The sequence below is a fragment of the Strix uralensis genome, chromosome 8 (genome assembly GCF_047716275.1).
Source record: "Strix uralensis isolate ZFMK-TIS-50842 chromosome 8, bStrUra1, whole genome shotgun sequence".
NCBI lineage: Eukaryota > Metazoa > Chordata > Aves > Strigiformes > Strigidae > Strix > Strix uralensis.
In genome coordinates, this window is record NC_133979.1 from 12485529 (window position 1) to 12512627 (window position 27099).

A 27099-nucleotide genomic window follows, 5' to 3' on the forward strand; every position below is an offset into this window, starting at 1 on the left:
GTTTTAGTTCTTAAATTAGTCTACAGATTGTCCATTTTGAAATTAGATTTATTACTTGACCAAATTGAAAACAACATACAGGCTACCAGAGTCTTGATTTCATCTCATGTTTGCATTAAAAAAAACAAGCACAACTGCAGACATGTCAGACAACAGGAGCCCAGTTAGAGAATGGAAGAACAGAGATGCACTGGAAGCCTTGGGATATGTGGCTACGCTCCCCCAACAGTGCAGAATCAATTCAACCCAGCTCAAAACACTGGGAAGAGAGAGAAGGAGCAAGAAGAATGGGTCCTACTACTGATGGTACTGTCTCTGGTCATCTGAGGGGTCTGCTGATGGAGAAAAAGGTCTCCTAGAAGTCCAGCCACAGGCAGAAACATTACTGCAATCAGGTGCTTTACAAAGAATAGTCACCTTTTTAAACCTTATAAAAAGTAATCACTGGCTTGCCAAGCTCATCTTGAATTACGGGCAAGCCACTATTTATTTATACTAAAAATGTTATTTATGGGTCCAACCTGAACCAGTCACAGATGGAAGCTTCATGAAAAGTGAAGTGAGGAGGTCTACTGCCTGCAGCATCACATGCAATGGACCCAAGGAAGGGTCATCAGAGCTCCTGTGGGGCATACATTGAGCATGATTTCCTGCTGAACACATTCAAGAAGCACCTGCCTAGCTGATACTCTGGCAGCACCCTGCCCTCACTGGAATGATGCTGTAACAGGGATAAATATCCTTCCAAAAACAAACCACTGGAGAAATTATCATCAGTCAAGATCAAAGTACAGGTAACGGAAAGCATATGTACCTTTGAGACAGCTGCCCTGTAAAGAGCTTTTATTGCTACCTGTAATACTTCAAGCCATAAAACCAATTGTTTTTGCAAAGTCAAATAATATAGACCCCTCAAACATCAGGGTCACCAAGTTTAAGTTCATGAAGAGAAGCCAAAACGCAGTTCAATCACTGCAGTAGGTAAAGTATGCTCACATTTGAACAGTGCAGCACAAGAACCGGCGGCAAAATTGGGAAGGCCCTTTGTCTCAGAGTGCAGGATGGCAGCGGTTTCCAACACAGTGCAGCCAACTGACAAGAGTAGATCTGGAGCCCACAGAAAACATATAAAATATAACAAAGCCCCTCTTCCAGAACAAATACTAGGCATAGGAGCTCTTGAAAGTCACTCAATACTGTTAGAGGTGGGTGGCAAAACCTGTTGCAGTTGAACAACAGCATTCCAAACAAATCCAGCTGTTTTGTACTAGGTCATCATTTTAGGATGAAGCTGTTGAGCCAGGTGTTTGCAGCACAGGTAGCATGTGGCATCTAAAAGGTGCATTTAAGTTACATGGCAGTTTGGGAAGAAAGCCTGAACACAGGCACCTTTTCTCTGGAGGCAGAATGGCAGATGATACGAAGAGTATGTTTTTCAGTAACATACAGGTAGTGTATAGCCTATGAGAAGTTAATACCAAATCTTAAGATGTGCTGACAGAAGAGAGGCAAGTTTGCTAAGGTCCTGCCAGCTCTTCTCCACGTTTGCTCACAGCACATCACTTCAGAGAGGCTTACGTACAAGCTAAGCTGTCAAAGTGCAGTTTCATTCCCATTGCCTAGACCAGAGTAACTGCAGCTACTAGACTCCAGTCTTAACAGATCCTAGTTTTATCAAGTCAACTATCCCATTCATCAGAAAGTGACTTAATACCCTGAGACCAGGAGTTTTGGACATGGAAAAAAGAAAAAAAACCCACAAAGGAAAGCCACTATCTCCTTTCAGAATCTATTTAAGCCTTCCAATACTGATGAACAAGGTATTCCACCACGAAAATGGGACAGAATACCTCTATGCAAAACAGTGGTTGTGCAAATCTTTGCTACTCATATCAGCCTTGTGACCCTATAAAAATGTAGGGATAAGTAAGATTTTCTTTATAAAAGTTGTAGTTTATTTCTTTTCTGATCAAGACTTGTATCACTACACAATACTACATTTTATTGCTAATCACAAATGCACCAGGGGTTTCAGAAGAGTTTGGTTTATAGCATTCCTAGGTAACAAAAGGAAAAGAAGTTACAAATCCAGACTTTGCAGACACATTGCCATGTCCCTATAGAAGCAGGGATGCATTAGGTCTGAATTAGAAAATTCTCCTCTTGAACTATTGCTGGAGAACATGTAACCCTAATTTTCTCCAGCAGGAAAAGTCACCCCATCATTTCATGCAAAAAGGTGGCCAGTCTGCTCCATAGCCTAAAATCCCTTTCCTACAGAATGGGAAAGGAACAGGTATTTACACAGCTCCTACTGTGGTGTATTAATGCTTAAGTTACTAGGAGCAAGTTGGCACATCTTCTGGGTACACCTACTACCCAGCTTAACTCAGCTTCCTATTGCTGGGGCAGCAAGTTCTCTCCAACACAACTGAGAGGTGCCCTCCTAACACTCTACAGAAGTGCTGCGGTAACCTTTGCCAGACAGCAACCCAGCAGCACTCCTGCTTCAGAAGAGCATTGCACAGCCTTTCAGTAATACATACAGTTCAGTGCCTGCTTTATCTGTCTCAGACCCAGCATCTGCTGTTGTAAGCACAAGCCTGCGGCCACATGACAGACAGTGCTGCCATCGAAGAGGTACTGCACTGCTTCAGATACCACTGCCCTGTCATCCCCAATACTGTGATGCTTGGATTTCAAGAAGGGAGAATCAGGACTCTGTCCTTTGGTCATTATTGCCTTAGAGTGGGTGGGGAGAAACTCAAAAGAAACTCTTTGGGAGCTGAATGCGTTTTCTTGTTAGAAGGCTGCACTGTGCAGGGCTCGACAGATCTCATGGATTCTGAGGCACATACTATTACAGTTAAACTTATGATTAAGTCAAAATAAGTATCAGAACAAAAATATTAAATGGAGGGTTAAATAATTTGCCCTATAGGATTCAATTTCACATTTCACCTGTTCACACAAGCACCTCCTGTCTGCTTGGATCTGAACAGCCTACAGCTCAACCCTCAGAAAGGAGATGCTGAGAAACAAGAGACTGAAGCTGCTTGCAACAAAAAGATGGATATAAATATAAAAAGAGGTTCAATTTCAAGCACCAGTAATACTGCCTGCTCAAGCCCAGGTGTGATCACCAGGGAGACTCCCAAAAATCAGGAACATTACTCAATTAAACAATAGACCATACTATTCTGCAGCTGCCAAGATTCCTGGGTAAAACTCCCAATAGAGTTTGCCACCTGTCAGAATTGTCTCTAATAAAAAAGCAAGATTGCTCGACGAGATGAGAGCAACACCCCCAAACTGGCTTATTCAATAAGGACCCAACTTCAGACCAGGAGTCTGCAGGCATCAGCTTCAGCAAATGGGATCTGTTTCACTATCCAACAGCTGCCTTTCAGCTACTGCAGAGCATCAGCTTTTTAGCTTCCTTAAAAAACAAAACAAAAAAAACCCTGGATTCGAAGCATCCAAATATGGCCTGTTGTACTGGAGCGTTTAAATCCTTGGGGGAGGTGGGCATCATCTTCCTCTGCCACAGGCAGCGCTTACTCCATGATGGCCCGGTACAATGCAGGTTCAATGTAATCTTCACGGTAGCGTGAATTGATCACTCTTTGTCTCTTCCTCTCTTGTCTGACCTCCTTCTCTGCGAAGATCTCTGTGAAGCGCATATCTGAAGCTATTGACTAAGAGAAAAAACAGAATTAGTCACTGGAACATAGATCAAACCCCTGCCTCCACATCCTCCTACTGCATGTAAGAAAGAACCAAGTCAGGACACTTGGGAATGTTCAGCCTTCTTCAAAAATCAACCAAATACAAGAAAAAAAAATATTTAAGAAACCGGATTTAAAAGTCTGGGGATAAGTTTAAGTGAACTGTAATTAGAGGTCTGAAGAATCACAGGTTTCAAATTTAACTGAGTAGCTAATTTCAGTTTGTTTCTTTTTTTTTTTTTAAATGTAATTTAAGTCACTTTCTTGAAGGAAGAAACACACTCATCTGTTCCAACTTTCAAGCAGTCTAGTACATTTTGTGTCTTATGGAGCAGGCATGTTTAAACACCTGGTCACAGGATTTAGCTATGATACATTCTTTCTTAAACCTCTAACATCCTGTGTGCCTGCCAGCAGGTTCTGCATTAGGGTATGCATGATCATACCGTAAAGCAAAATACCTTAGCATGCTGTCCACAGTTACATTTTTTTATAGCAGGAACCATAAAGCAATAGAACAGGGACCCAAAGGGGCTGTGGGATCTCCATCCTTGGAAATAATCAAAACTTGACTGAAGAGAGCTCTGAGCAACCCTGTCTGACTTCAAGGTTACCCCTGCTTGGAACAGGTGCCTAGAGCAGAGACCCGCAGAGGTCCTTTCCCACCTGAATTATTTTACAATTTTTAAAAATGGCCAGCTCTCAATGCCAGCCTATTAAGAGCTTTTCAGAACAACAGGTAAGTGAAGGAACCTGGCCATTCTTTGCAATGGGAACAGACAATGAGACTTACAAATACAGGCACTAAAGGGTATTAACATGCTGTCCCAAACAGTGACTCTATGCTATAAACTCCTGTCTCTGCAGAAGGAGAATTAACATCTCTCCAGAATAAGACAGCACTTTGCTTTTATAGTCTGATCAACTACCAACTACTAACTTTGCAACGATTGAGGAGAGCATCAGATTGTAATCTTTTGCTGCCACGGACTCAGCTTGCTGCTCAAGGACAAATTAAGTTAAATGAGCTTCTTCAGAAGTTTGCACCCTGGTTACCTACCAGCCTTGACTTCACTCTCTTAGGAAGCTCCTCTTCAAGAGTATACACGTCATCCCTTTTCACCATCAGCTGTGACCCATCTTCAAATTCCACCTAGAAGAAAACCAGAAGTTGTTCTGCCAGAAGTCTCAGAAGTTAGAACCCTCCCACAGCTACCCAGAACTTGCCGTCTCCTCCTCACAGAGGCCTCTAATGAAATAACCTTTTACCACTTGAATTTTATAAGATACATATGCAGGTGCGTACACTGCAACAGACTTCAACCAAAACTTTACCAGTCCCATGACAGTAAAAAGTAGCCCAGCAAGTTTTGGGATATTCTTGTACCACCTGACAAGACAGTCTGGCTGGTCACTTCAATACATTCTGAACATTCATCCCTTTGGAAGTGTACAAGGCATGATGTACTCTCACTAAACAGAGAAAAGCAAACCCACGCTTATTTTAAGTAGTTTAAGCTACAGAAACAGAGTCTGCTGAAGAACTGCAGACCACCAATTTTTCAGAAGCTGACGCTTTCAAGTAGGTAGCCAGATATAAGTAGAGATACAAGCATCACTTTGCTCTTAACTCCAGCAACTGTTACCAGCACCTGGCATTGCTGATAACACTGAGTAACTTCCCCTGATGTGTTTAAGCATGACTCCCCTACAGCCCTGCTGGCTTTGAGAACAGCCCTATTGACATGATCCACTTGTTATGAATGTTGAATTTTCAGAGAATTCTGTACCTGGTACATCTGGATGGCATGTGATGCGACAAACTTGGCTCCATAAACTTGTCCATCTGTCCATCTCACCTGTACAACTTCCCCTTCAGCAGGTGGGCCTAACTGAAGGCAGTCTCGACTCTACAGCATAAAGGAGGAAGGTGGGAGAGGCAAAGAGAAGGGTAAGCAGCTTCCTTATGTGAAGATTCAGCACGGGGCAGTCCATCCCAGTCACACTGCACACCACCCCAATGACTATTCCATTTTAGGGATGGAGAACTAGGCTGAGAGACATCCATCTATGTCATCTGTATTTAAATCCCAACAGCAGGCCCAACTTCAAAGTACTTCATGCAGGAATGGTATGTGAGTATCAGCAAGCTTTCCTTCAGACCTACTGCTGCTAAGCAGCCAAAGGTTAGCTGCACTCCCTGTTACACTTGTTCCTGTGTGCCCTCAGTTAAGTCAGTCTCAGGTAACACCCCTAAGGCCATCTTGCAGCACATCTCAGCCACAACTCGACCTGGGGTTGGAACAATTACCAAATCCCCTCGTGTCTCTGCTCTGCAGCAGCAAGAACTGACTCGCATCATGTGCCCTCTACTGGGGCAAGGCTCCCACTGCAGAACGTACCACGATGTCCTCTGGATACAGGTTATCGCTGAAGGAGCCATCATCGAAGTTGACCTCGTAGAAAGTCTCTTTTGCAAGGCTGACCACTTCACATTGATAGAAGCGACCATTCTTGTGCTTGCTGATGACTATCTGCCCAGGTGACAGATCCTGGAGTGCAGCCTTTGCTCGCTGAGAAGACAAAAATCACTTTTTACACAATGACTCAATAAAGAATGTGTTGAGGACCATAGCTCCAGTGCTGGCAGACGAGGAAGAAAAATATTTTAGTTCAGGTGAGTAACTCTGCTCAAGACACCATCAGCAGCATTTTTAGAAAAGTTCTGCCTCTGGAATTTCAAATGCTTAAAGCCTAATCTGTTATATGCTGCTGTCCTTAATTTACTTAGTAAATTAAGCTCTCATTTTTCAGAGCAATGCAAGGGCTTTACAGTAAATATTCTTTAACAGACCGTTGTGGTTTTGATGGCTAAAAGTGCTACATGGGAACTTTATAAACGAATCAATCACTTAAACATGAAATTCTATGACCACTCATGCAGCCTGCTGGAGTCCCAGCACTAACTCCCGCATATTAAGTATCACAGCATAAACCCCACTATTATTCCTCATTACAACAGCCACAGGAGGGATGTAATGCTCTCAGTCCTTCTGGGCTGCAAACCAAAACACAATAAAGGACCTGACTAAGATCACTCAGAGTAGCAGCAAGGTTGAGATCAGAATCCAAGACCAACACTGTTAGATTATACTGAACACAGAGAGCCAAGCCTTCAATGAAGTTTTAAAAGAAAGACACAATCTAAAACTTTTTCAGTCCCTCCAAGATACTGCAGTTCAAACCCTGGGACCCATACACCTACTCACCTCTGCCTGAGATGGAATCTTATGCCTGAAGCAGGTAATGAAGACAACAAATGGCCAGTCATCAGGCTGCATCATGACTCCTGCTGCTTGGGCACAGCTGACATGAAAGGATGTGGGACACCGACCATGTGAGCACTGTACACAGCAACCCGCAATTCTCTTTCTTCGTTTCTTGCAGAAGATGCATTTCTGTGGACAGGAAACTAGAGGTTATTGGTTTTACTAGTTTTTATCCCACACAAAGGGCTATCTGGTCTAAGAGTCTGATACTATGCCATTTACTCTCTGTGACAGCACTGCTAATTTCTTACTAAAAAGAAGCAGAAAGCTACCAGTTCTAGTTTATGACAAGGCAGTAATTAATAAATTTAAAAGTAACCCCATAGATGAAAAATGTACATTAAATATCTACCAGCTCAACACGCACAAAGCATGTGACCCAAGGATACTAGCAATGGGAGATCTTGGATTAAATCGGCCTACAATGCTCTAAAGCCAACAGGGCTTTTCAGTACTTGGTGATTAAGTTACACAAAGACAAGCAACAAGATTAGAATAATGGGCAAAGACCACAGAAGCAACAGTTGTAATTCTATCATTACTATCAATGACCCAATTACACTTGGGTCAGGCCTGATGGGCTGTTGTAGAAGAAGAATGTTATCTGTAATACAATAGCATATGCAAAGCAGTTAAAATAATTTTCCCCTCAACACTGGGCTGTTACAAGAGTTAAAGTACAGTTGCTTTCTTGCTGAAGACATTCAACCATTATACAAATGCCTTGCGTATCCTGAAGCATCTCAGTGCTTAAGAGCAGTCAGTAAAGCAAGTTAAATTAAATAATAGGGATTAGAAAAATAACAAACAAAAGAAACATCACCATTACATCACTGTATAAAATGGCATTTGCCACATACTGAAAAGTGTGCTCCCCTTGATGGCTCCTGATCTGAATAAACATGCATTATAACAGTGAAAGGTTCAAAAAGTTGCACCAGGGGCAATTGCCATTTCCCATACAAAGAACAGAGCAGATTAAATTGCTCAGTCTGGAGAGGAGATGACTTGGGTTTCAAGGGATAAGCAAAGTCTCCCTGATTCTGAATGGACTGGAGAGACACTTTCAAACTCCACCAGTGAAGCACAGGTGATCCTTACCAGTCTGAAACGTTGCAGGGGGATTTTGCCAACATCTACAGGACTCCGCTCTGCAATGTTCACAAATTTTGCCTCCAGTACAGCTACAGCACACATCACATGAACCCACCTGCCAGGACAGAAGTGGGGAAAGAAATTAACATGCGTTAGGCCAGAGGACACTTTGGAGTTTAAAGTAAATAGAGTTCTGTTGAAGTTTGCAATATAAACGACAATAAATAGCCTACTACTAGTAACAGAGCACATGTGGGGCAAAACCAACACTTCTTCATACTTCCAATCTACTACTAACAGGCTTAACAGGAGAGCAATTTAGTGTGCCTTGTGCTGGCTGCATACCTGCATTATAGAAGCCTGCCTGATAGGTTGAGGCTCTGTATGACATCCCCAAAGTTTCTGGAGGCCAAGTTTCAGTTACTTCATAGTGCTACAAGTCTGTCCTACTGCTGTCAAATAACTTCAGACAATCCACCACACCAAAGGACACAGGACAGGCAGTTGTATACAGTATACCTGCTGCAGAGGGACCCTGAACTTCAGTATGTTGTGCTACTTAAAAATATGGTGGTCCTTTTTCTCCATCACCACCACACATTACAGGGAGAAATCAAAATCCTCTCTGAGAAGGTACTGAGAGGTATTATATCATCAGGAACCTTATTTTTATGTGGTACTATAAAATGCAAAGCAATTAACAGCTGCTGTCAACAGAATGAGAGCAAGGCATTACCTGAAGAGATGATGATTGCTGCATGTGAACACAATGAACACACTTTACCACAGCTGCCCCAGTAACACAAAGTATGAAAGGTGTTGTTGGTTACTGCGTTACACCAAATGCAGACATTGTCTTTACTAGCTTACCCTCAGCTACTTAGGAATTGAGCTTCTCCCTTAAGGTTAAAAAATCTGGAACACTCACTTGTCATCATTGGCTCTCTGCAGTGCTCCTCCTCGTAATGAACACAAACAGCAGTCCTGGCAGAAGGAAGAAAGCATTAGCTGAAAGAGTGAAGTCCAGAGCAGTACACTTGCTTCAGAACTTCCTCCTCAAAATACATGTCCAGAGGAAGAAAATAGTTTCACTGTCAGAAGAGAGCTAACTACCTTGTACAGATCAGCCCTTTAGCTCTCAAAAGCTGCTGCCCTTAGGGCAACAAATAGAGACTGCAACTCTGCTGAAAGGAAGGCAGACCTACCACTGAAGACTTATTCAACTTGTTTGTTGTAGGTTCCTTTTACAACTGTAATACCCCATGTCCTTTGAGGATGTGTAAAAGGATCTGGAACAAACACTAGCAAATTCAAAAGGTTGACCTGTTCTGCTGATCTAAAGTCTATATAGCTTTGAGGGAATCCCATTCTTCTTGCCTCCTTCACATGTGCCACCTCCCTAGTTATAAACAGAAGTTACTTTCTGTTTTAGAAAGAGTAGCTAGTGTAAATTAAGACAGACAACGGAGCTATTTCCACATTCATGCAAAACATCTTCCATATGACTCAAGCGAGCTCAACAGCTTTGCACTAGTTAAAAGGATTCTATCACTATGGCTTAAAAAGCACCAAAACACAAGAAATGGGCTCCTAAACATTCTTCAAATTGCCTTTGTTTCACAGAAGAGAATTAAAAAACAAGAGCAAACCACTATGGAAATTAACTTGGAAGCCCAGTTCCCAGATGTACCAGACTCCATCTGTGAGAATCTTATGAGAAACTTTACCTCTTCTAAGGCATTTTCTGTACACCTGGAGCACATCCAGTCTTCGGTGGCCTTGTCAGGGGATACACCGTAACAACCTAGAACAGACACATCTTGCTTAAGAGCTTACTTAAACTCAGGCCCCTTTACCTAGGGCCCAGAAGTAAAGGATGAATTCAAACCAATGAGCCTCAGGACAATGCTGTATATTTGAAGTTATCCATGCTGCCAACTCCATATTTCAATGGCGAGTGCTCAAGTACATACCACTCAGATAAGGCCTGAACTTGGTCTATTTGTACATTAAACAGACCAGTAGAGGCTTTCTATGATGTACAGACTTACTACAGAGAACACTAGAGTTTAGGATTAAGTCTAGGTGCACTCACTCGCATGAACACAGACATGGCAGTTCCTGCAGGTGATGAGTACACTGGTTCCATCTTCCTCTAAGTAGGGGGTTGAAAGATTGAGGTCAGTGCTGCAGCCAGTTGTCGTAAAGCACATTTCAGGAATCAGGGGTTTGGTTCGGATCTTCCCACCCACAGCAGCTGGAGTTACTCCAGAGTTTTGACTGTTGCCTCCACACTCTGCCTATAAGGGATGGACACGGAAATTAAGTTTTACAAGTAAAAACATCTCACATCATCTTTACTCGTCCATTATTTCATACATAAAATCCAGTTTAAAGAAAGAACTAGGGTGCTGAAAGATGAAGAGTTAGTAGGAAAATACAGTTAGTTTATTGTCCTGGTTTTGGCTGGGATAGAGCTAATTGCTTTTTTTTCCTTCCTCCTTAGTAGCTAGAATAGTGCTCTGTTTTGGATTCAGTATGGGATTTGATATGAGAAGAATGTTGATAATGTACTGATGTTTTTAGTTGTTGCTAAGAGACCAAGGACTTTCCAACTTCTCATGTCCTGCTAGTGTGCAGGTGTACAAGAAGCAGGGGGGGAGCACAGCCAAAACAACAGACCCAAACTGGACAACGGAATATTCCATATCATCTAATGTTATGCTCAGTATGTAGATAAGGGTTGACAGGGAAACTTGGGTTTTCAGGACAGTGGTTTCAAAATTCTCTCTTCTCTGGGACTGTTAGCCAGGAACAGGCTGGGCATCAGTCAGCAGGCATTGAGCAATCACATTGTGCATTACTCATTTGTATTTTCTATTATTACTATCATAATTATTAAACTCTTTAAAATTTCAATTATTAAATTGTTTTTATCTCAACCTACGAGTCTCCTTACCCTTACCTCTCCAACTCACTCCCCCGCTCCCCAGGGGTGGGGACGGTGAGCGAGCAGCTGCATGGTGTTTGGCTGCTGGCTGGGTTTAAACCACGACATTTATCAAATCCTCTGCTACTACAGCCTCAGAATAAAATTATTTTCTACCCAAATGGCTAAATGTAAGGTTTGAACTGCATCCCTCTGATGAGCAACAAGATACACATCAAAGTGCATCACTTCTGATTGAAGAGATGGAATCACTAAGCCCACCCCATGCTCTGTGGGCAACAGCTCTGCCACATCCACCCACCCCCTAACAGAGAGGATCATAACACTGCTATCCAACTTTGTACGTTCATCTTACCTCAGTAGGGAAGGATTGCAATCACACAAATAGACATCTACTGCAATCGCCATTATTTTTTCCTAGCATAGTTCTGAACAAGTCTAATGGGCTTTGAAACTAATTTGTTTCTAGAAAACAAGCAGACTAAAACTGCAGTTTCCCAGTTAAAGCTCAGGAGACTTTCACGCTAATCTTTTATAATTTATTCATCTAAATCGATGTCAAACCAAACAGCAATTACATGTAAAGTTACAGAAATATTCTTCCATTCAAGTTACCCTTCTTAACAGCTAAATAGAAATGAATCTTTCTCTCTGAAGAAGTATTTCAAACCATCTTTTGTACCTCACAGGCCACCACAAAAGTAGCTTGCCTAATCTTTTAAAAATATTATTAGTGGAAATTGAAGTAGCAGAATGAAGCTGCACTGTCCCTCCTACAGCGCATCAAAAGGTAGAAAAAAAAAGTCCAGGTAAGGATCACAGTTGGAAGGAAACTTACATGTTTTCAACAAATCTTGATTATTCAGATTCTATAAAACTTACTGATTTACACTGAACATTGCACATCAAGAAAAAGACCAAACGACTGAAGGAAATCTATAACAAAGTTAAAAGAAAATGCAACTTCTTTTTCCAAGCAGCTAGATACTTTTCTTCTTCACAAAGGGAAAGTGAATATTTGTCTGGCATTTTATGCCAATTTTTTATTTGAATGGGTAACTGAAGTGAGTTCCCAGACTTGCTATAGACTTTCTCAAGCTGGAACAAACACCCTAACCACAGCCCAAATCTTGGAAGAGTTTCTGCTTCACTGCCTGGTGTAGACAGACATTTGAAAACCTGCAGCCAGAGTTTTCTACTTAATAGCATTTAGAACTCAAAAAAGAAACCAACAGAACTTAAACTGTCCTCAAATTGTTAACTTTATACACTGTCAGCACTAGAGAAATCCCCGTGTACTATGCAGCTTCTATGCAGAATTAGCAGTCCTAACAAGAACCTCCTCTCAGGCAGAAATAGCAAGATCAAACAGAAATATGGTCGACGGTTTTCATAAAAATTACGAACTATATGCAATATAAACCCTCAACAAAAATTTGAGGTCTTTATTTCCAAAACTGTGGTGAACATGCTTCTAGTGCCACCATAATCGTACAGTGATCTCAAATGAATCAAATACCCGTAGCGTATGGGAAGGGACAAACTATCTCTAAGCTGCAGATCCAATACACAACCAGACAACTATTCAAGCTACCTTAAAATTGCATAGCTTAGGCACAGCAAAAAATTCAGTGTGGGACTCCTGCCTAAGCATTTAGTCAACATGGCCAAGGGGTTCTGCAACCCATCCTAAGCTATGCACTGCTACAGCTGCGCTTTGTCAAAGCACATTTTCACAGGCCATAGCTACTGTCAATATGGATATACTCCAAGGAAAGACAGCTTTCTATCTATGCCATCCACAAACACAACCCTAAATCCTTTTAAGTGAAAGGTTTTGTTCCTTGCCAGCTCCCCAAAGACCACGTGCTATGAGTGGATTTCAAGTGTTTTTTAAACAAGCGTAGAAGTGAAGGTGTCAGCCTGGAAAAGAGAAATGGGATTTTATAGTCAGCTCCAGCAACATTCAAGCTCCATTCTGTGGTTTGAGCAAAAGCCACAGAACACAAAAGCTTCTGCTGAACAGCTGGGCAAGCCCTGGGAACCCACAGGCAGGCCATCACAGCTGTGGTGAGGTTCACTCAGTTGTGCTCTCCCAGAACAGTTCCTCAGGAAGACTGCAACACTGATACACCTTTTGTTAAGTGGCAATATGTAAAATGGCATTTAACTATGCATCACAGTGGCAACCTATTCAGTTATCTCTATAACATTAACAGACTTGGTCTACATACCTGATACGTCTGGAAGAGCATACAAACAGCACAGTAAGGAGACTGCTGAGCCATGGTCCGATTGTATTCTTTTTCGGCCTCAAAATTTGGTGGCCGATTCTGCCACAGCTGGCTAAGTGGCTTGGCCCATGCTTCTGTCTCCTCAGCCTCTTCTTCAGGAGTTAGTTGCTCTGATGCCTCTGCAATGAGAGATCATTAACTCAGCTATTATATGTCCTTACCTTCTTGCAAATGAAACTAAGTAAGGCAAGAAGTTATGAATGGACATGAACGTAAGACTGCCAGAAATCAAATGGTCAGAAGGGTGATGGGAGCCAGTAATTTGGTCTCCTTTTTAAGAGGCTTCTACTAATCAAATAATTGTGAATACACAAGAGAGGCTTAGGGGGCGAGAACAGCACCGGCTCCAAATTATGTCAAGACTAGGCTGTCAGCCAAAGAAGCTGGTGTTGGTTTTGGTTTTTTTTAAAAAACAGGAGTATTTACATCAATTACTGGAATGCTCTAAGGCAGACACAATTATGCAACACTCTCATACTGGTTTAATTTTCATTTCAGAGTTGTGACTTTCCAAAGAATGGAAAAGGAAAGAAAGATGACACCATTTAAGAGAAAAGTTTAATGATGCAAGCACAAAAAAAATTAGGTAAGAACCTTGTCTGCAATGCTGACTCCTGTTTATTGCCAGTTACTTAAGAGAATACCTCACGCTGTCCACAGAAGCTGAGACCCTCTCTACAATTTCCCAAAGAGCACAAGGCTTACTTACCATCATCACTAATGCAGTCTTTAACCAAAAGCGGGTGATGGCGTGGGAGCTTGCTCAACGGCTGGCGACGACCCTTGGACTTCTTATTTTCCTTCATTGATCTTATGTACTCCTTCGCTACCTGGACAAGGAGAAGCAATTCAGCAGTCAATTAGCGTGCGTCCTTTTGACATTATTTTAAAGGAATTTATCTTGAACTTAAAGAAACCTCCACAAAATGCACACATGCTTCTACGGTTTTATTTTTAACAAACTAACTTCAGCTCTAAACTAGCTGTTTTTGAAAGAACTGCTTGCAGCACTTCTGCTAAAGAACACCAGATAGAGCTGTACTAGCTCTGTTGAGCCATTAGAATACAGACTTTTCACAGGTCCCAGCACAGCTTTTCACGCAAGTCTGTTTATATAAGTATTGTGTAAAAGACAGAAACAAAGAAAGGTGAGTTGAATGGTTCAGCTTGGAAGAGCCATGATAAAAAGTCTCACCCACTCTGGAGAAATCCTCAGTTTGTGCATCAACTTAAAAATTCCAAATTTAAAAATAAAAAATAATAAAATAAAATTACGGAGTTCATTCTTGAACTAACAAGTTTGTTTTAAATGAAGAAAACTTTCACTCTCTCTGCATATTACTTGCATTGATGTCTTTCCAGACAGACTGGAAGGAGACTACAATATTTACTTCATGTTCCCTTAGCCTTATGTAAAAGCAAGTGACATGCTGACAAAATTACTACTAACCTGACAAGCAAGACAATAAAGGCAATGATTTTAACAGCCCAGGAAGTCTCTCAGTAGATAAGACCTCCCCCCCTTTTTTTTTAATCTGTTATTCCTTTAAGAGCAGAAGCAAATCTTAAGATTAAATGCATCTTACATCTTTTTAAATCTCTTCTTTTCATAAAAGAAGCCAGGAGAGAGCATAACAATCATTATCTCTGATCTCCTACACAGAGTTGGATACAAGAATTCTAAGAAACAGAAATGCTTTTATTCAAATGGAAATTAGCATTCCCAGTTACCATCTGATGGAAAATTTGTTTCAAAATACACCATACTGGGAAAAACAATCTACACCCATTCAAAATTTCAACTTTTCCCTGTAAAATGATAATCATTATCAGCCTCCCACTCTCTAAACACAGGTTTAACGAGGGAAGCAAAATAATTTGAAAAGACACCACCAGGAAAGATTTTAGCTATTACACCCTTCTCTTGGGTTGTCTAATAACCATTCATTGGCAGTTCTTAAACACTCAGATTTATTCTCCCAACCAATAATTTTTGTTCCGTCATTTCTTCTTTTAAAAAGGACACACAGATATACACATGTATGTGATTTTATATTTAAAAAACCCTCAAACATATTAATGTGTTTGTAATAAAGGCTGGATTGAACTAGATTCATTTTAGGTACAAATAGGTGTCTATTACTATAAAAGGACCTGAATGAGCCTGTAACACTATTATGTCAAAACCACCAAGCTACCCTTTCCCTTAAATCACTTAGATAATTTAGAGAAGTTCTCAAAACAAGGGATTTCCTTGTTTTCTAGAAGAGGTAAGCGTATAAGACTTTCATCTTAATTCTTGTTTGTTTAGCAAAAGCCATAGGTATTAAAAACCACATTAACAACTAAGCAACCTGCTACGCAAACACCAGTGGAACGAAAACATAATCTGCATGGACAGGAAGTTTTGTCACAGCAAATCCATGAGCACGTAACACAGCCCTTAAGCTTTCAGTACTCTTGCCATTCATACCTCTGCCAGTTCTTGCTCATTCACACTGGCTGTGGCACTGGCTTTCTTTCCTGATGTCTGTTCATTGTCAGATCCGCTGGCATCCCCTTTAGCGTAGCTATGGACCGTAAGCACCCCAGCTGGCCCAGGAAGAGTTCGTTTTGCCAACAGATCAGTCGATTCAGAGTCTGAAGAACCAGAATACGCAGGCGAGCTGGACTGAACACTGGACGTTGTGCTCTGCTTTGAAGTTGGCAACACTGAAGTGGAATTTGAAGCATGTGAAATGGAGAGATCCAATGCAGCTGCTTCTTGTTCTTCTTCCTCCTCCTCTTCTTCAAGCTTCACTGTTTTCAGTTCTTCAAATCTGGCTGAGTCCACATGATCTAGAAGAAAGGATACACTGACTTTTTCTAAAGTCTGGGCAGCAGAGAGAACATTTGTGCAACCATTTGCACAAAGCCAAACAGGAAAGCAAACTACTACACACAAAAAAGCAACATTGCCATGTAAAGAGTAGATCACTAATTCAAACACCTATAAAATCATGGGTGGCTTAGAGAGAGAATAGAAGTCTTTACTCATTGCCTCTTCCAGTACAAGAACTATGGTATATCAAACAAAACCAGCAGAGAGTTCAAAATAAACAGAGATGATCCTTTATAGAGTGCAGCTAAACAGCCCAACTCCTGGCCACATGATGCTGTGGGTAAGTAGTTACAAGGGTTCACGGGAGACCTAATATAAGAAAAATAGAAAACCCACAAACCAATAGAAGATTACTAAATACAAACTGCAACGGGTTGGAAAACAGAATACTAGAAGGAAGCATCACATATGTTTGCCCTGTTCTTGTATTGTTCCACAGGCCCCTTGCTCCTCCCTTAAGAGCAAGGATAACTGACCCATTACAAGCCACATTAATTTTCCTCCAGCCTACTTGTTACAAAACCACAAATAAAACATCTATACAGCATACAAGCCCCACACTACCAGGAAGTCTGCATACATTTTACTAAGCAATTTCTATGATCAGGTCACATTACACAACAGGGGTACAGAGGACCTTAGGCTACTGAGGCACCCAATACATTTCTGTATGCAGGCAGGCAAAAATAAAGAGCAAAAATCAAAAGCTAGAAACACCAATTTCTTAAGCAAGTCTCAATCAATACTCCTGCTCCCTTTAATTCAGCTGAAAGGCAACATCCCCATGACCTACCTGGTCAGTCAGTCTTGAAGCAGCTACTAGATGGCTGCCTACACCTTTGCTCTCCCCCAGCATTTTTTCATATAATTCCCACTGGGGAGTCCTCCACAGATAGGCCACAAAAGCCAACAATTCAAACTGTGGTCACTTCATTTACTTAAACCAGTGGCAGAAGTGTCAGAGAAGTTTAAAGGGCACAACCTAAATTGTTTCAGATACACTCTTTGGCCTTGAAAAAAATCAAATGGTACTACCTCAAGTCTCATGACAGTAAATTTCTGAAGTGCTTGTCATGGATCTGAAAAACTAGCGTCTGCTTTTTTGGACATGACAACACCCTACCAACTAGCATCATACAAAAGAGTGCCCCAGATTCAGCTCTAGCAGCTTCTCTCCCTGAAGAATACTACCCTGTCCCCTTGTACCAGGATAAAGCTTGACACACTGTTACCTGGAAGCTTGAGCCTTTGTTCACCTTGTTGCACAAGTTCACTCGTAGGTCTCTCACTAGGCTCTGCCATGTCCGCTTCATACTGTGTGGAGCTCAGCTCCTCCTTGGGGAAGGCCTCACTCTCACTCACCTCCTGAGGCACTTCCAGGCAGACCCTGTGCCTTTTTGTGCCTATGCGATGCTTGGGGATGCTGCAGAAGACAAATTCGTATGTCAGGTTACCAAACACATAAGCGTGTTGAATTGCTGTCTGGATGCACAAAATACAGTCCGGTTTGGATCAGTGTTTTATAAGACAGCATCTAGCAAGCCAAAGTTTCCAAATTTTTCTGAAGTGTTTTCTTTGCCTTTACAGAAGCAGAGTCAGTAATCCTTAGGGATGACTCCTTAGCACCTGTTAATCATGTATTAAGCAGCTGTGTTCTAGCCAGGCATTCTTTACCTTAAACAAAAAAAAACTTCAAAACAAAACCCAAAACAACAACAAAAAAACCCATCACCGACACTGGCTAAAAAAGATTTAACTGCAAAATGCAAGAGGATTAGCCTGTCCACCTTCAGCAACCAGGAACTGCAGACTGATGCCGTAGCTTGCAGTACCGATAGTACCGGAACTCGCTAGCAAGTACTGTCCCGTGATCCCAATACACCCCCCTTCTCTTCTGGTCTCCCAGTGTACGGTGCACACTTCCAATACAGGCTTTGGATGTCTGTCCAAAGACAAAGAACTACCTTCCAAGCTGGTGCATTTCCTGTCTACCACGGACCATCATCCACGTGGACTCAGATAGTTAAAAAAAAAAAAAAAAAAAGAGTAAACCCTATTCCCAAGAAAACATATTACTGCTAACTGACCGGTGTTGGTCTACCAGAATGGCAAATATTCAATTGCAGCTGGGTCCAATTTCTAATAATCCAATAGAAAAACAGAGGACTATATAAAGCACTACCTTTTTGTCTCGTCCCTGTCCACTTCCTCTTTACACATCTCTCCTGTTTCCATTTCCTCAGCACACTGTTTCCCATTCTTGACTTTTTGCATGAGATCCCCTTTAAGGAACTCTGCCGCCTCTGGGGTTGGAAGAGCATGGTCAATGACAGTCACATCCTTCCCGGCTTTCCAAAGCTTGTAACGATCTGGCTGGTACTTCCTCACAAACACATCCATGGAGATCTTCACCATGTCCTTCCGACACGAGCACTGAAGTCACAGAAAATATTCAAGTAAGGCCACATGCTCAACAATTTTACTCTGCATTCCTGTATCACTTTGCTTCCAGGAGCTTAACTGAAGAAAAAAAAAAAATCCCACAGTTACACATAATTGAGCCTCAGAACTCTCAAGACTCTTTCCCAGGAAATCAAAAGGGCATATATTAAGTTACAAAAAACTGGGCAGAAAAGCCAGCAAAAACAACAAAACAGAAAACCAGATGTTATCACAGTAACTAAGAAAGAAGCTCACCAGCTTATTTAGAGTTGCTGGTAGAAGCTGACTGTTTTAAGATGAGCTCATACAAGAACAGCCAGCAAAACCAGAGACTATAATGAGGAAGTCTGAGCCATACAAACTCCACGCCTACCCAGAGCAGTAGAGGTTCCCCTCATCTGGGCATGGTTACAACCAGTGCTTCAAAGCATTCACTTCAGTGTAACTTCTGAAAACATAACCCATGTTTGTAAGGCACCTCTACAGGGATATAACACTACCGAGTCTAAAGGTTTCATCAAGATACTTATTTTGATATGGGACTTAAGTTACCGAAGTCTTACTTCCAGGCTAAACAGTCAACATATAATAGTTAAAATATAAGACAAAATACTGATGAGACCACCAAGCACACCCTTTCATCTTTGGAAAGACAACCAGTCCCCTGCTTTGAAGCCTCGCTTGATCTACAGAAAGCTAAAAAACATGTTATATGTTATCCACAGTTGAAAAAAAGGACATGAAACAGGAGCCTGGCTGGACATTGTTACCGTATCAGAAAGCAAACATCACATCTTAAATGGACAAAGCACTGAATTCACTCCCTTAGAGCAAACACGGAGGGCTTAATGAGCAGCAGAGCATTAGGTTATTTGTATGCAATAGGATGACAACAGACCACTGACCAGCACAGACTGCTTCCCGTACTCGATCCACCGAAGAGTGGCAAAGTTGGTAGATTCAGCACAGTTAAAGCCATGATTAAAGCCAGCATGATAGCTATAAGGAAAGGTTATCATGAACTCTCCAGCCTCCTGTGTCACCTAGAAGAAAATTGAGACACTGCATTGTTATGTTATTCACAACTTAAAGAGTCTGCTTGCTGGGTCTGAATAAAAAGAGCTCCTGTACCCCTCTTGTAGCGTATCTGAAACCCCCACCCACAGATGATGGTTGCAGTTACATGCTGCAGTGGACTGACTTGATACTTAGCTTCACTATTCTCCTATTTATGTTAAATATCTGTTTACTGGAAAGCAACATAACAGTCTTACTAAAACACAACACAACTGGTCAAAAGAGCACAGAGTGGTTATACATATAAAATACTCTGTGACAAGCTATCTAAAGGTCATACAGGTACTTATCTGTATCAGCTACAAGTTTGGCTGAACAGTATCCAAGGCCAAGTAAAATTTCTATCCACATACAGCTTGGAAATTTACTGTTTTCTTTTGGTGTTCATATTCAAGTACAACTCTGTCAGCCTTCCACTGCTGCTCTTCCAACACTTCCCCACTGTCTAACAAAGGTTCATGACAACAAAACCCTTGAGCTGCCCACACATATGTGACAGTACTTCTGAATAAGGACTCAAAGACTAGTTCTTCAATATGTGTGTGTGGGGAGCAGGGGTGGCAGCTTATCACCTGAGAAAGTAAGGAAGTCTATAGTTATTAATGTAATAAAAAAAAAATAGGCAACAAGCCATATTTTCTACTGAGGAAGCAGATCACAACAAAAGCAATTATCAGGGGACATATCTGAAACAAAAAAAGAACAATCTCTCTTCACTTAATACACAACTAAGCAGTGAAGTTAATCTAACACAGCACGGTGTATATAGCTGTAAGTTTAAAAAAAAAAATAAAAATCACAGAAGACAGAGCCTTTGTCTCCAACAGTCCTTGACAGGTTTTTCAGTCTCAAACTCTTTCAGGCCCCAACTGCCAGATAAATGGAGGCACAGTGGGAAAGGATTGGCTTATACCCTTCCTGTTCCTATTTCCCTCTCTAAGCATTTGCTATTGGCTGCTGTTAGAGATGAGACAGGGCTGAATGAACCTCTTGACTGAGCTGGTATAACTGTGATTACTCTTCTATACCTTATCAAATGGGATGCCGTATTTCTTCAGAATTGATGGAGAGATGAGTGTCATCTTGTGACGGAGAAATGCTTCACAGCTTTGAGCACTTCCTGGAAAGAAACCTGTTTAAAATAAAGGCGAGGAGAGATGTTACCATTCTGCTGTGAACTAAGCTAATTTTTCAGTAATTTTTAGAAAAGTTATTGTCTAAACAGTATTTTTCCCCTAGGCCTACAAGTACAGACCACCTTATATGAAGTGTGCTAGCTTGCATTCTGAAAAAAAAGGAAACTCCTGGAGATTTATCTTTAACAGACGCCAGTTTGAAAGAGCATAAAAGACTGCACATAGAACGATCTTCCCTCGGCTATAACCTTCCAGTTCTAATAATCAATAGTTAAGAATTTTCTCATTAAAGGTTAGACAGACCACAACTGCGTTATTCGTACTGTGACATTTCTCTTGTGTCTATACTATAAACAATCACTCAGGAATGATATAATCTGTATTCTAAAAGGCAAATTATCAGTTCAGTCGTGCCAGCCTGTGCTCTTACAAACATTCCAGGCGTGTCGTACTCTAAAAGAGCTCAAACCCCTTGAAGCTGTTCATCCCACCTTCTGCAAGAGGCAGGACATGAATCACCCAATTACCTTTTGCAAGTCTCTCCAGACGCTTCCCATGCTCTGGAGGGATGGAGTACCTGCAGTCATAAGAACAAGTCTGTTAAGTTCAAGTGACATGACAAAATCTGAGAGTTTGACTGGAAATCATAAACAGGCTTCAAGGCATGAATTACTTAAAAAAAAATAATCAATCCTCCATCTCTACACTGTCTCTTTCAAAGTTTGATGATATAAAGCTAAAAATCTTTATCAAGGACTTTTATCTCTCTATCCCAAGAAAAATCAAGAGCCAAAAGCTGACCATCTGGTCCACTGACTTTTGCTTAAGCAGTCAAGGAAGTAAAAAGTCTGATGTATTTAACTAGCAGATTTGCACAGCAAAACATGAATTGCGAGAAGAAAGGGAAGAGCACTTTCTGACCCGTCTCAGTTCACGGCCATGCAATCACTAGTATGCTCAGTGCAAGGAGGAACAGAGAGCAAGAGAGAAAATGGAATCACCTCTTTCAGCTGCTCAGACCAAGATGGGACAAAGTCAGACACAATGCCACATCCTTAACATGTGCACCACTTGCACTGTGCTCTTTAGGGCTACGTCTCTTTCTCTGTATGCACCTTTTTATGGGAGCCACAAAACTTCTTGGTTTGACTACAGTAAATAAAAACCACCTACTTAACTTGCTTTCGCTCTGGAATAGATTGCTATATTCTTGATGGTGCTCCTTGTTAAACAAATCAGACCAAGGTATCAGTAAAATTAACTTCGTCCATGTACTACTGTAAGAGAAACAATGGCCAAAAGGTTTATCTGACTGAACTATTCTGTTTCATGTTCCCATACTGCCACTGCATGGGGTTGTTCACTGGTCACATGGCACTAGCTATTATTTTTGACTTCAAAGTTGTATTAAAAGGCGGCCAAAAATTATAGTTTCCAACAAAAGTGCCATGGAAACAATTGTTGAAGTTGCTTGAGAAATTTATTTGTGAACAGAAGGGAATGATTCACTCTTAAAATGCAACCCATGCTACAGAAAAATCTGGGAGCCTCCCCTAAAAACAATCATGAAAGCTCAGACACTGGACAAACCACTCAGCAAGATCCACTAGCCTCCTTTTAAAACTATGATAAATAGCTACATTTCAAAGTCTGTTAAAAATTGCCGGTTCCCCTAGTGCCTGCGTGACAACAGGAATATTACTTCTGTATGGTTATTTTAGAGCCTCAGGAAATCATAACCAAGTTTTCCAAGTTCTGGCCCTATTGCAGCAGAGAGCGTCCACCCTATATTATAATTCTGAAGAACTCTTTACATCAGGACAGTAAATGGACTTTCTAGAAGGTAATGTAACATACAAATGTTACTGAGGACACGCACTGCTTTGCAGTTCCTTACAGATTTCTAGTGATCTTGTCAGTGATCATCTTGTCTAGTGATCATCAGATACAACTGCAGTGCAATATCGGAGGAATGGTAATTCCTTTAGTCAACTCTCGTAACTCCATGACTTTGACTCCAATATTTTGTGGTATTGTTTCTCTTACATGTAGAAGCTTCCCTAGAAAATCTTACCATGACTTGGGTTCCCCAAAATGCAAGTAATTAATACTGTAGAGATCCATGTCCTCGGTATGCCAAGCAAAGGAAGTTTTCCACATGCCAAAATATAGGTAAGGAGTATTCACTCCTTCAATGGTTATGCCGCTTTCATTCTCCACAATATCCAGGATTGTGTTCAATCTGCCAATATTCCATGCATCTACATCCTGCAAAACACAAGCCTCATGTTAAACAAACATTATGAAGTACAGAACCACACAACTAAGATGACAGTTGCAGAAGCTATCACACTCTTGTGAAACAGCACATCAAGACAAATCATCTACTGGCATAGCTCAAATCATTAGCTAGTGCACCCAAAACAAAAGTTTTGGATGGTGTTAGCTTATGTACCGATTGTTAACTTTTTTTTCCTCCATAAGGGTGGCTAGTAATCAGCCAATATAATGGTTAAGAAGGAGAAATAATCATGAAGCTACAGACTTTACAGAGAAGAGAACAACAAGTGCAAGCTTGAGCTGATGTCTGAACCCTCTTGAGCAGAAACACTTTTCATTCCAAACATCTTTTAAAAGAGTAAATCATAATGTAGGAGACTAGCAAGTAGAATGCATACCCTTTTCTAATGTTTATCATCCTAAAACATAATGGCTACAGAGCTGTCCCACAAAAATACACACATTAATGGATATCAAAGCAGTGTGTGTTAACTGATCAACACAACTCTCATACACCTTTCAGAGCAAAGCAGTATAAAAGCAACACTTACGCAACAGTTGGTTTTGCTTTCTTGAACTAAACGGTACTACACTGAGGCACTAACAGAGGTCCCTTGGAACGTTACCTCTATTTGCCTTCTTTAACTATCTGGAGAGTATGTTATAAACGTACAGTTTATTGTGTTCCTGCCTACTCCAGAAGCTGGAGCTCTGCTAAGACTATCATTAACTCTTTCTGAAAGTGAAGAGTCAAATACTATATTAATATTTATAGAATGCAATATACAGTGATAACTGTTACTTGAAAACCAAAAGAGTCTTCTCACCTTGTCATAAAGTGTGCCGTTAACATCAGCACCGTAGATGGGAGCATTGAACGTAAGGTTCTTCCAGTATTTTCGTTCAAGGTCTTCAAAGTCCGTGTAGCGGGGTGTGCAGTACCTGAAAAAACAACAAAGACACTAAAGACTTTGCAGTTTGATACTTGACGAATCTAAAACAACGTTTTCCACCACTGAAAGAATCTAAAGCTACAATAAAAATACCTAATGCACGTTAACAGCCAGACCCCTGCCTCCCAGAACAGCAATGACAACAGCCGCAGCTCTGTTCCTGTGAGACTTGGGAACAAAGGATCAGGAAGAAAACTGCTTTTCCCATTTCTCAGTTTACTTTCATTTTTGCTTTGTGCGCTTCTCTCAGGTCAGAACAATTTCACTTTCTAGTTGCTGCTACTTAGCAAGGATGGATGTAGTCAGAACCAGAAATGCTAGGAACCTGGTCAAGCGTGCTCAGTTTACCAACAAAATATCTGCTCCTGATGTCCATTCCCTGCTAACTATATACTGACCTCTTTGTGCAGCACTGGGGGATCAAATTTACATTCTAACACCTATTTAATGTGTTTGCATAAATATATATATATTCCAGACAATTACATATATAGCATAAAAGAGTAATTATCATTAAATTATTCTATTAGACAAACAGAGTCCTAAAATACCTGATGTGTACTGCTCTTGCAAGACAAAATAAGCTTCAGTGGACTGACTGCTGCTGGCAATTCCAATGCTATTTCTAAACAGTTATTTCAAAGGCTGTTTTGCTGAAACTCCTTTCAAAGTGATCTTTTCTGTGTCTCCTTTTTCACATCAAGAACATTCCTTTCTCTACTACTCTACTCAGCAAGCATTTCGATGGTCTAGCTACTGGGGCCAAACAGACAGGAGTCCACAGCGGGAACAAAAAGTTCTGCTGGCATTACGCATCCTCTCTCTCTCCAGATGACACCAGCGACGAGGGTGCCCATCCGCACAGCCGGCGTTACACGCACACCTCGTCTGCTCAGGGTGTGACGTCCACGCCTCTGACCGGCACCGGCCCGAGGCGAGGACCTGGCCCCGGGGAACTCGGGCAAGTCGCTATCTGCTACCCCGCAGTAACCATCTGCACGGCGGCGCGGGCATACTTGTCGCTGTTGGCGATCCTCCGGAACTCGCGGACCGTCATGGCCTTCTTCTGGATGTTGTACTGGGTGAAGAGGCCGGACTGCCCCGTCACCACCTGCTGGATGGGCGCCGGGATGACGAGCTCGTCGATGTCATCGTAGCACCGCCGCGGCTTCCACTCCTTCGGAGGAACTATCTGCAGGAAGCAAAACGCACCCGTTAAGCGCCGAGCTCACCGGGCAGGGCGCTGCCGGGGAAAGCGTCAAACTTGGGGAAGTCGGGCTGAACCACCCCCCCCCCTCCCCGGCCGGGGCACGCCCGCCCCACCGGCGCTGCGGGGTAAACAAAGGGCGGAGGCGGCCCGGCCCCGCTCGGCGGACGAGGCCCGGGCCCGGTGCGCGGCCTCCGCCCGGGAGGGCGAGGGGGGGTCGCACCTTGGCCAGCCCGGCGCGGTGGGCGCCCTGCGACTCCACGTAGGCGATGTACCGGCTGAAGTCCCGGAACTGCTCCATGGTGGGGCGGAAGGTCATGATCCGCGCGCTGGGGTTGAGGCTCTCCAGCTCCGAGGCCATGTTGCCGGGCCGGCCCTGCACGGAGGAGGGGGGGTATGGGGGGGAGGGGGGGGCGGGTCACCCCGCGCACCCCTCCCCCACGCCGCCCCGCCCCGCCGCTCCGGGCGGGCCCCGTCGCGCACGCATGCCCCGCCCTCTCCGCCCGCCGGCCAATCGCCGCGGGGTCCGCACCAGCCCTGCCGCCCCATTGGCGGAGGGCGCCTGCCCGTCAGGACCACGGCTCTCTTTCCTCCTCACGGCGGAGAACGCCACCGATTTACGCCCCTCCCCCCCCTTCTCCCCCCTCCCCGGCCGGGGCGAGCCCGTTCCGACGCGGAGGGGTCCGAGACCCCGCCCGGCGTGCTCACGTCAGCAGGGCGTCCCTCTTCTTCGCCGCCTCCGCCCTCCCCCCCCGATCCAACGCCCGGCCGCCGTATCCCTCCGCACCACGCGCCCAATGAGTCCGGCAGGCCGCCGACGCCACCGCGGCCGTTCCCCACCGCCCGAGCCCCGCCCTGCCACCCCGGCCCGCCCCCTTCCCCTCCACCGCCCGCCCCGCCTCCGCCGCCGCAGCCAATCGCTGCCCTCTCTCGCTTCGCAGCCAATAGGAATTCGACGGCCGGCCGGGACGGGCCAGCGAATCAGGAGGCCGGGAGCGGGGCGGTTGCTAGGCGGACGGGCCGAGGGCCGGGCCGGCAGCCGCTGGGGGGCGGTGGCTCGGGCCTGCTCGAGGCTCCCAGCGGGGCCGGGCCGGGCCGGGGCCCCCCCGGCGGGCGGGACCACCCACCCCCGCTCCGCCCCCGGGTCCCCAGAGGCACCTGCCCGGGGGTGGGGGGAGAGGCCAGGCCCGAGGGCAGCGCGACGGCACGGCCTGACAACGGCCCCGGGCAGGCCCGGGCTCCGCGGGGCTTCCGGTGCTGCCCTCAGGGGAGAGGCCGGGCCGGGCCGGGCCGGCCGGGGGCAGGAGCCTCGCCCCTTTGCTGGCAGCTATGCCGAGCTGCAGCGGGCAGTCCCGGGTGCAGGGGCCCGGGGCCCGCCCCGAGCGGCCGGCGAAGGCGGCTGGGCCCGGGCCCCGGTGGCCCGGGGAGCCCCGGGGGCCTCCGCAGCACCGGCGGGGCACCCGGAGCCACCTGGTCGTGTAGGCGCTTAGCGCGACGTTAGGCGTTAATCCTGTGTAAATGGGTGCTCTAGTGAGCTAATGGGCTTCGGGCGCTGGATGGTGACACACAATAGGCATGTGCCAATCGAGCGCATTAACCGAGCTAATTATACTCCTACAATTTCTGTGTGCAAGCAAAGCCAAAGTAGAATTTGATACCAAGCAAACTTCTGGCACCAAAGGCAACCTGGGGCTGGGCCGGCGCCAGGCCCGGCCCACGCGAGCAGG

At 43.6% G+C, this 27099-nt stretch overlaps 1 protein-coding gene across 4 annotated transcripts; it reads right to left on the bottom strand.

Annotated features, from left to right (window-relative positions):
• Positions 1-27: 27 nt before the first annotated feature.
• Positions 28-26224, bottom strand: KDM4A (lysine demethylase 4A). Of its 4 annotated transcripts, none has more exons than XM_074876224.1 (22): positions 26160-26224; positions 25596-25748; positions 25182-25357; positions 24040-24154; positions 23007-23200; positions 21460-21509; positions 20825-20928; positions 19625-19762; positions 18460-18710; positions 17510-17700; positions 15870-16234; positions 14106-14226; positions 13337-13515; positions 10248-10452; positions 9880-9956; positions 9081-9136; positions 8159-8267; positions 6998-7186; positions 6131-6301; positions 5519-5638; positions 4789-4881; positions 28-3698 (listed from the first exon to the last, which is right to left on the bottom strand). In XM_074876224.1, the coding sequence occupies exons 2-22, from the start codon at positions 25731-25733 to the stop codon at positions 3558-3560; spliced, it is 3183 nt and encodes a 1060-aa protein (XP_074732325.1). In that variant the 5' UTR covers positions 25734-25748; positions 26160-26224; the 3' UTR covers positions 28-3557. The 4 variants fall into 4 exon arrangements, with proteins under 4 accessions (XP_074732325.1, XP_074732324.1, XP_074732326.1 ...); XM_074876223.1 differs by having other exon boundaries at positions 26081-26196; XM_074876225.1 differs by lacking the exons at positions 25182-25357; positions 25596-25748; positions 26160-26224 and adding an exon at positions 24717-25102.
• Between the last annotated feature and the right edge of the window lie 875 nt (positions 26225-27099).

Bases quoted from the DNA above. Each gene is read 5' to 3' on its own strand.
- KDM4A (XM_074876224.1), bottom strand. From the start codon at position 25,733: ATGGCCTCGGAGCTGGAGAGCCTCAACCCCAGCGCGCGGATCATGACC. The intron at 23,201-24,039 runs GTGAGAAGACTC...TGTGTTTTGCAG, and splicing joins ACGGCACACTTTATGACAAG to GATGTAGATGCATGGAATAT. The intron at 3,699-4,788 runs GTAGGTAACCAG...TTTTTCTCTTAG, and splicing joins AGAGAGTGAAGTCAAGGCTG to TCAATAGCTTCAGATATGCG.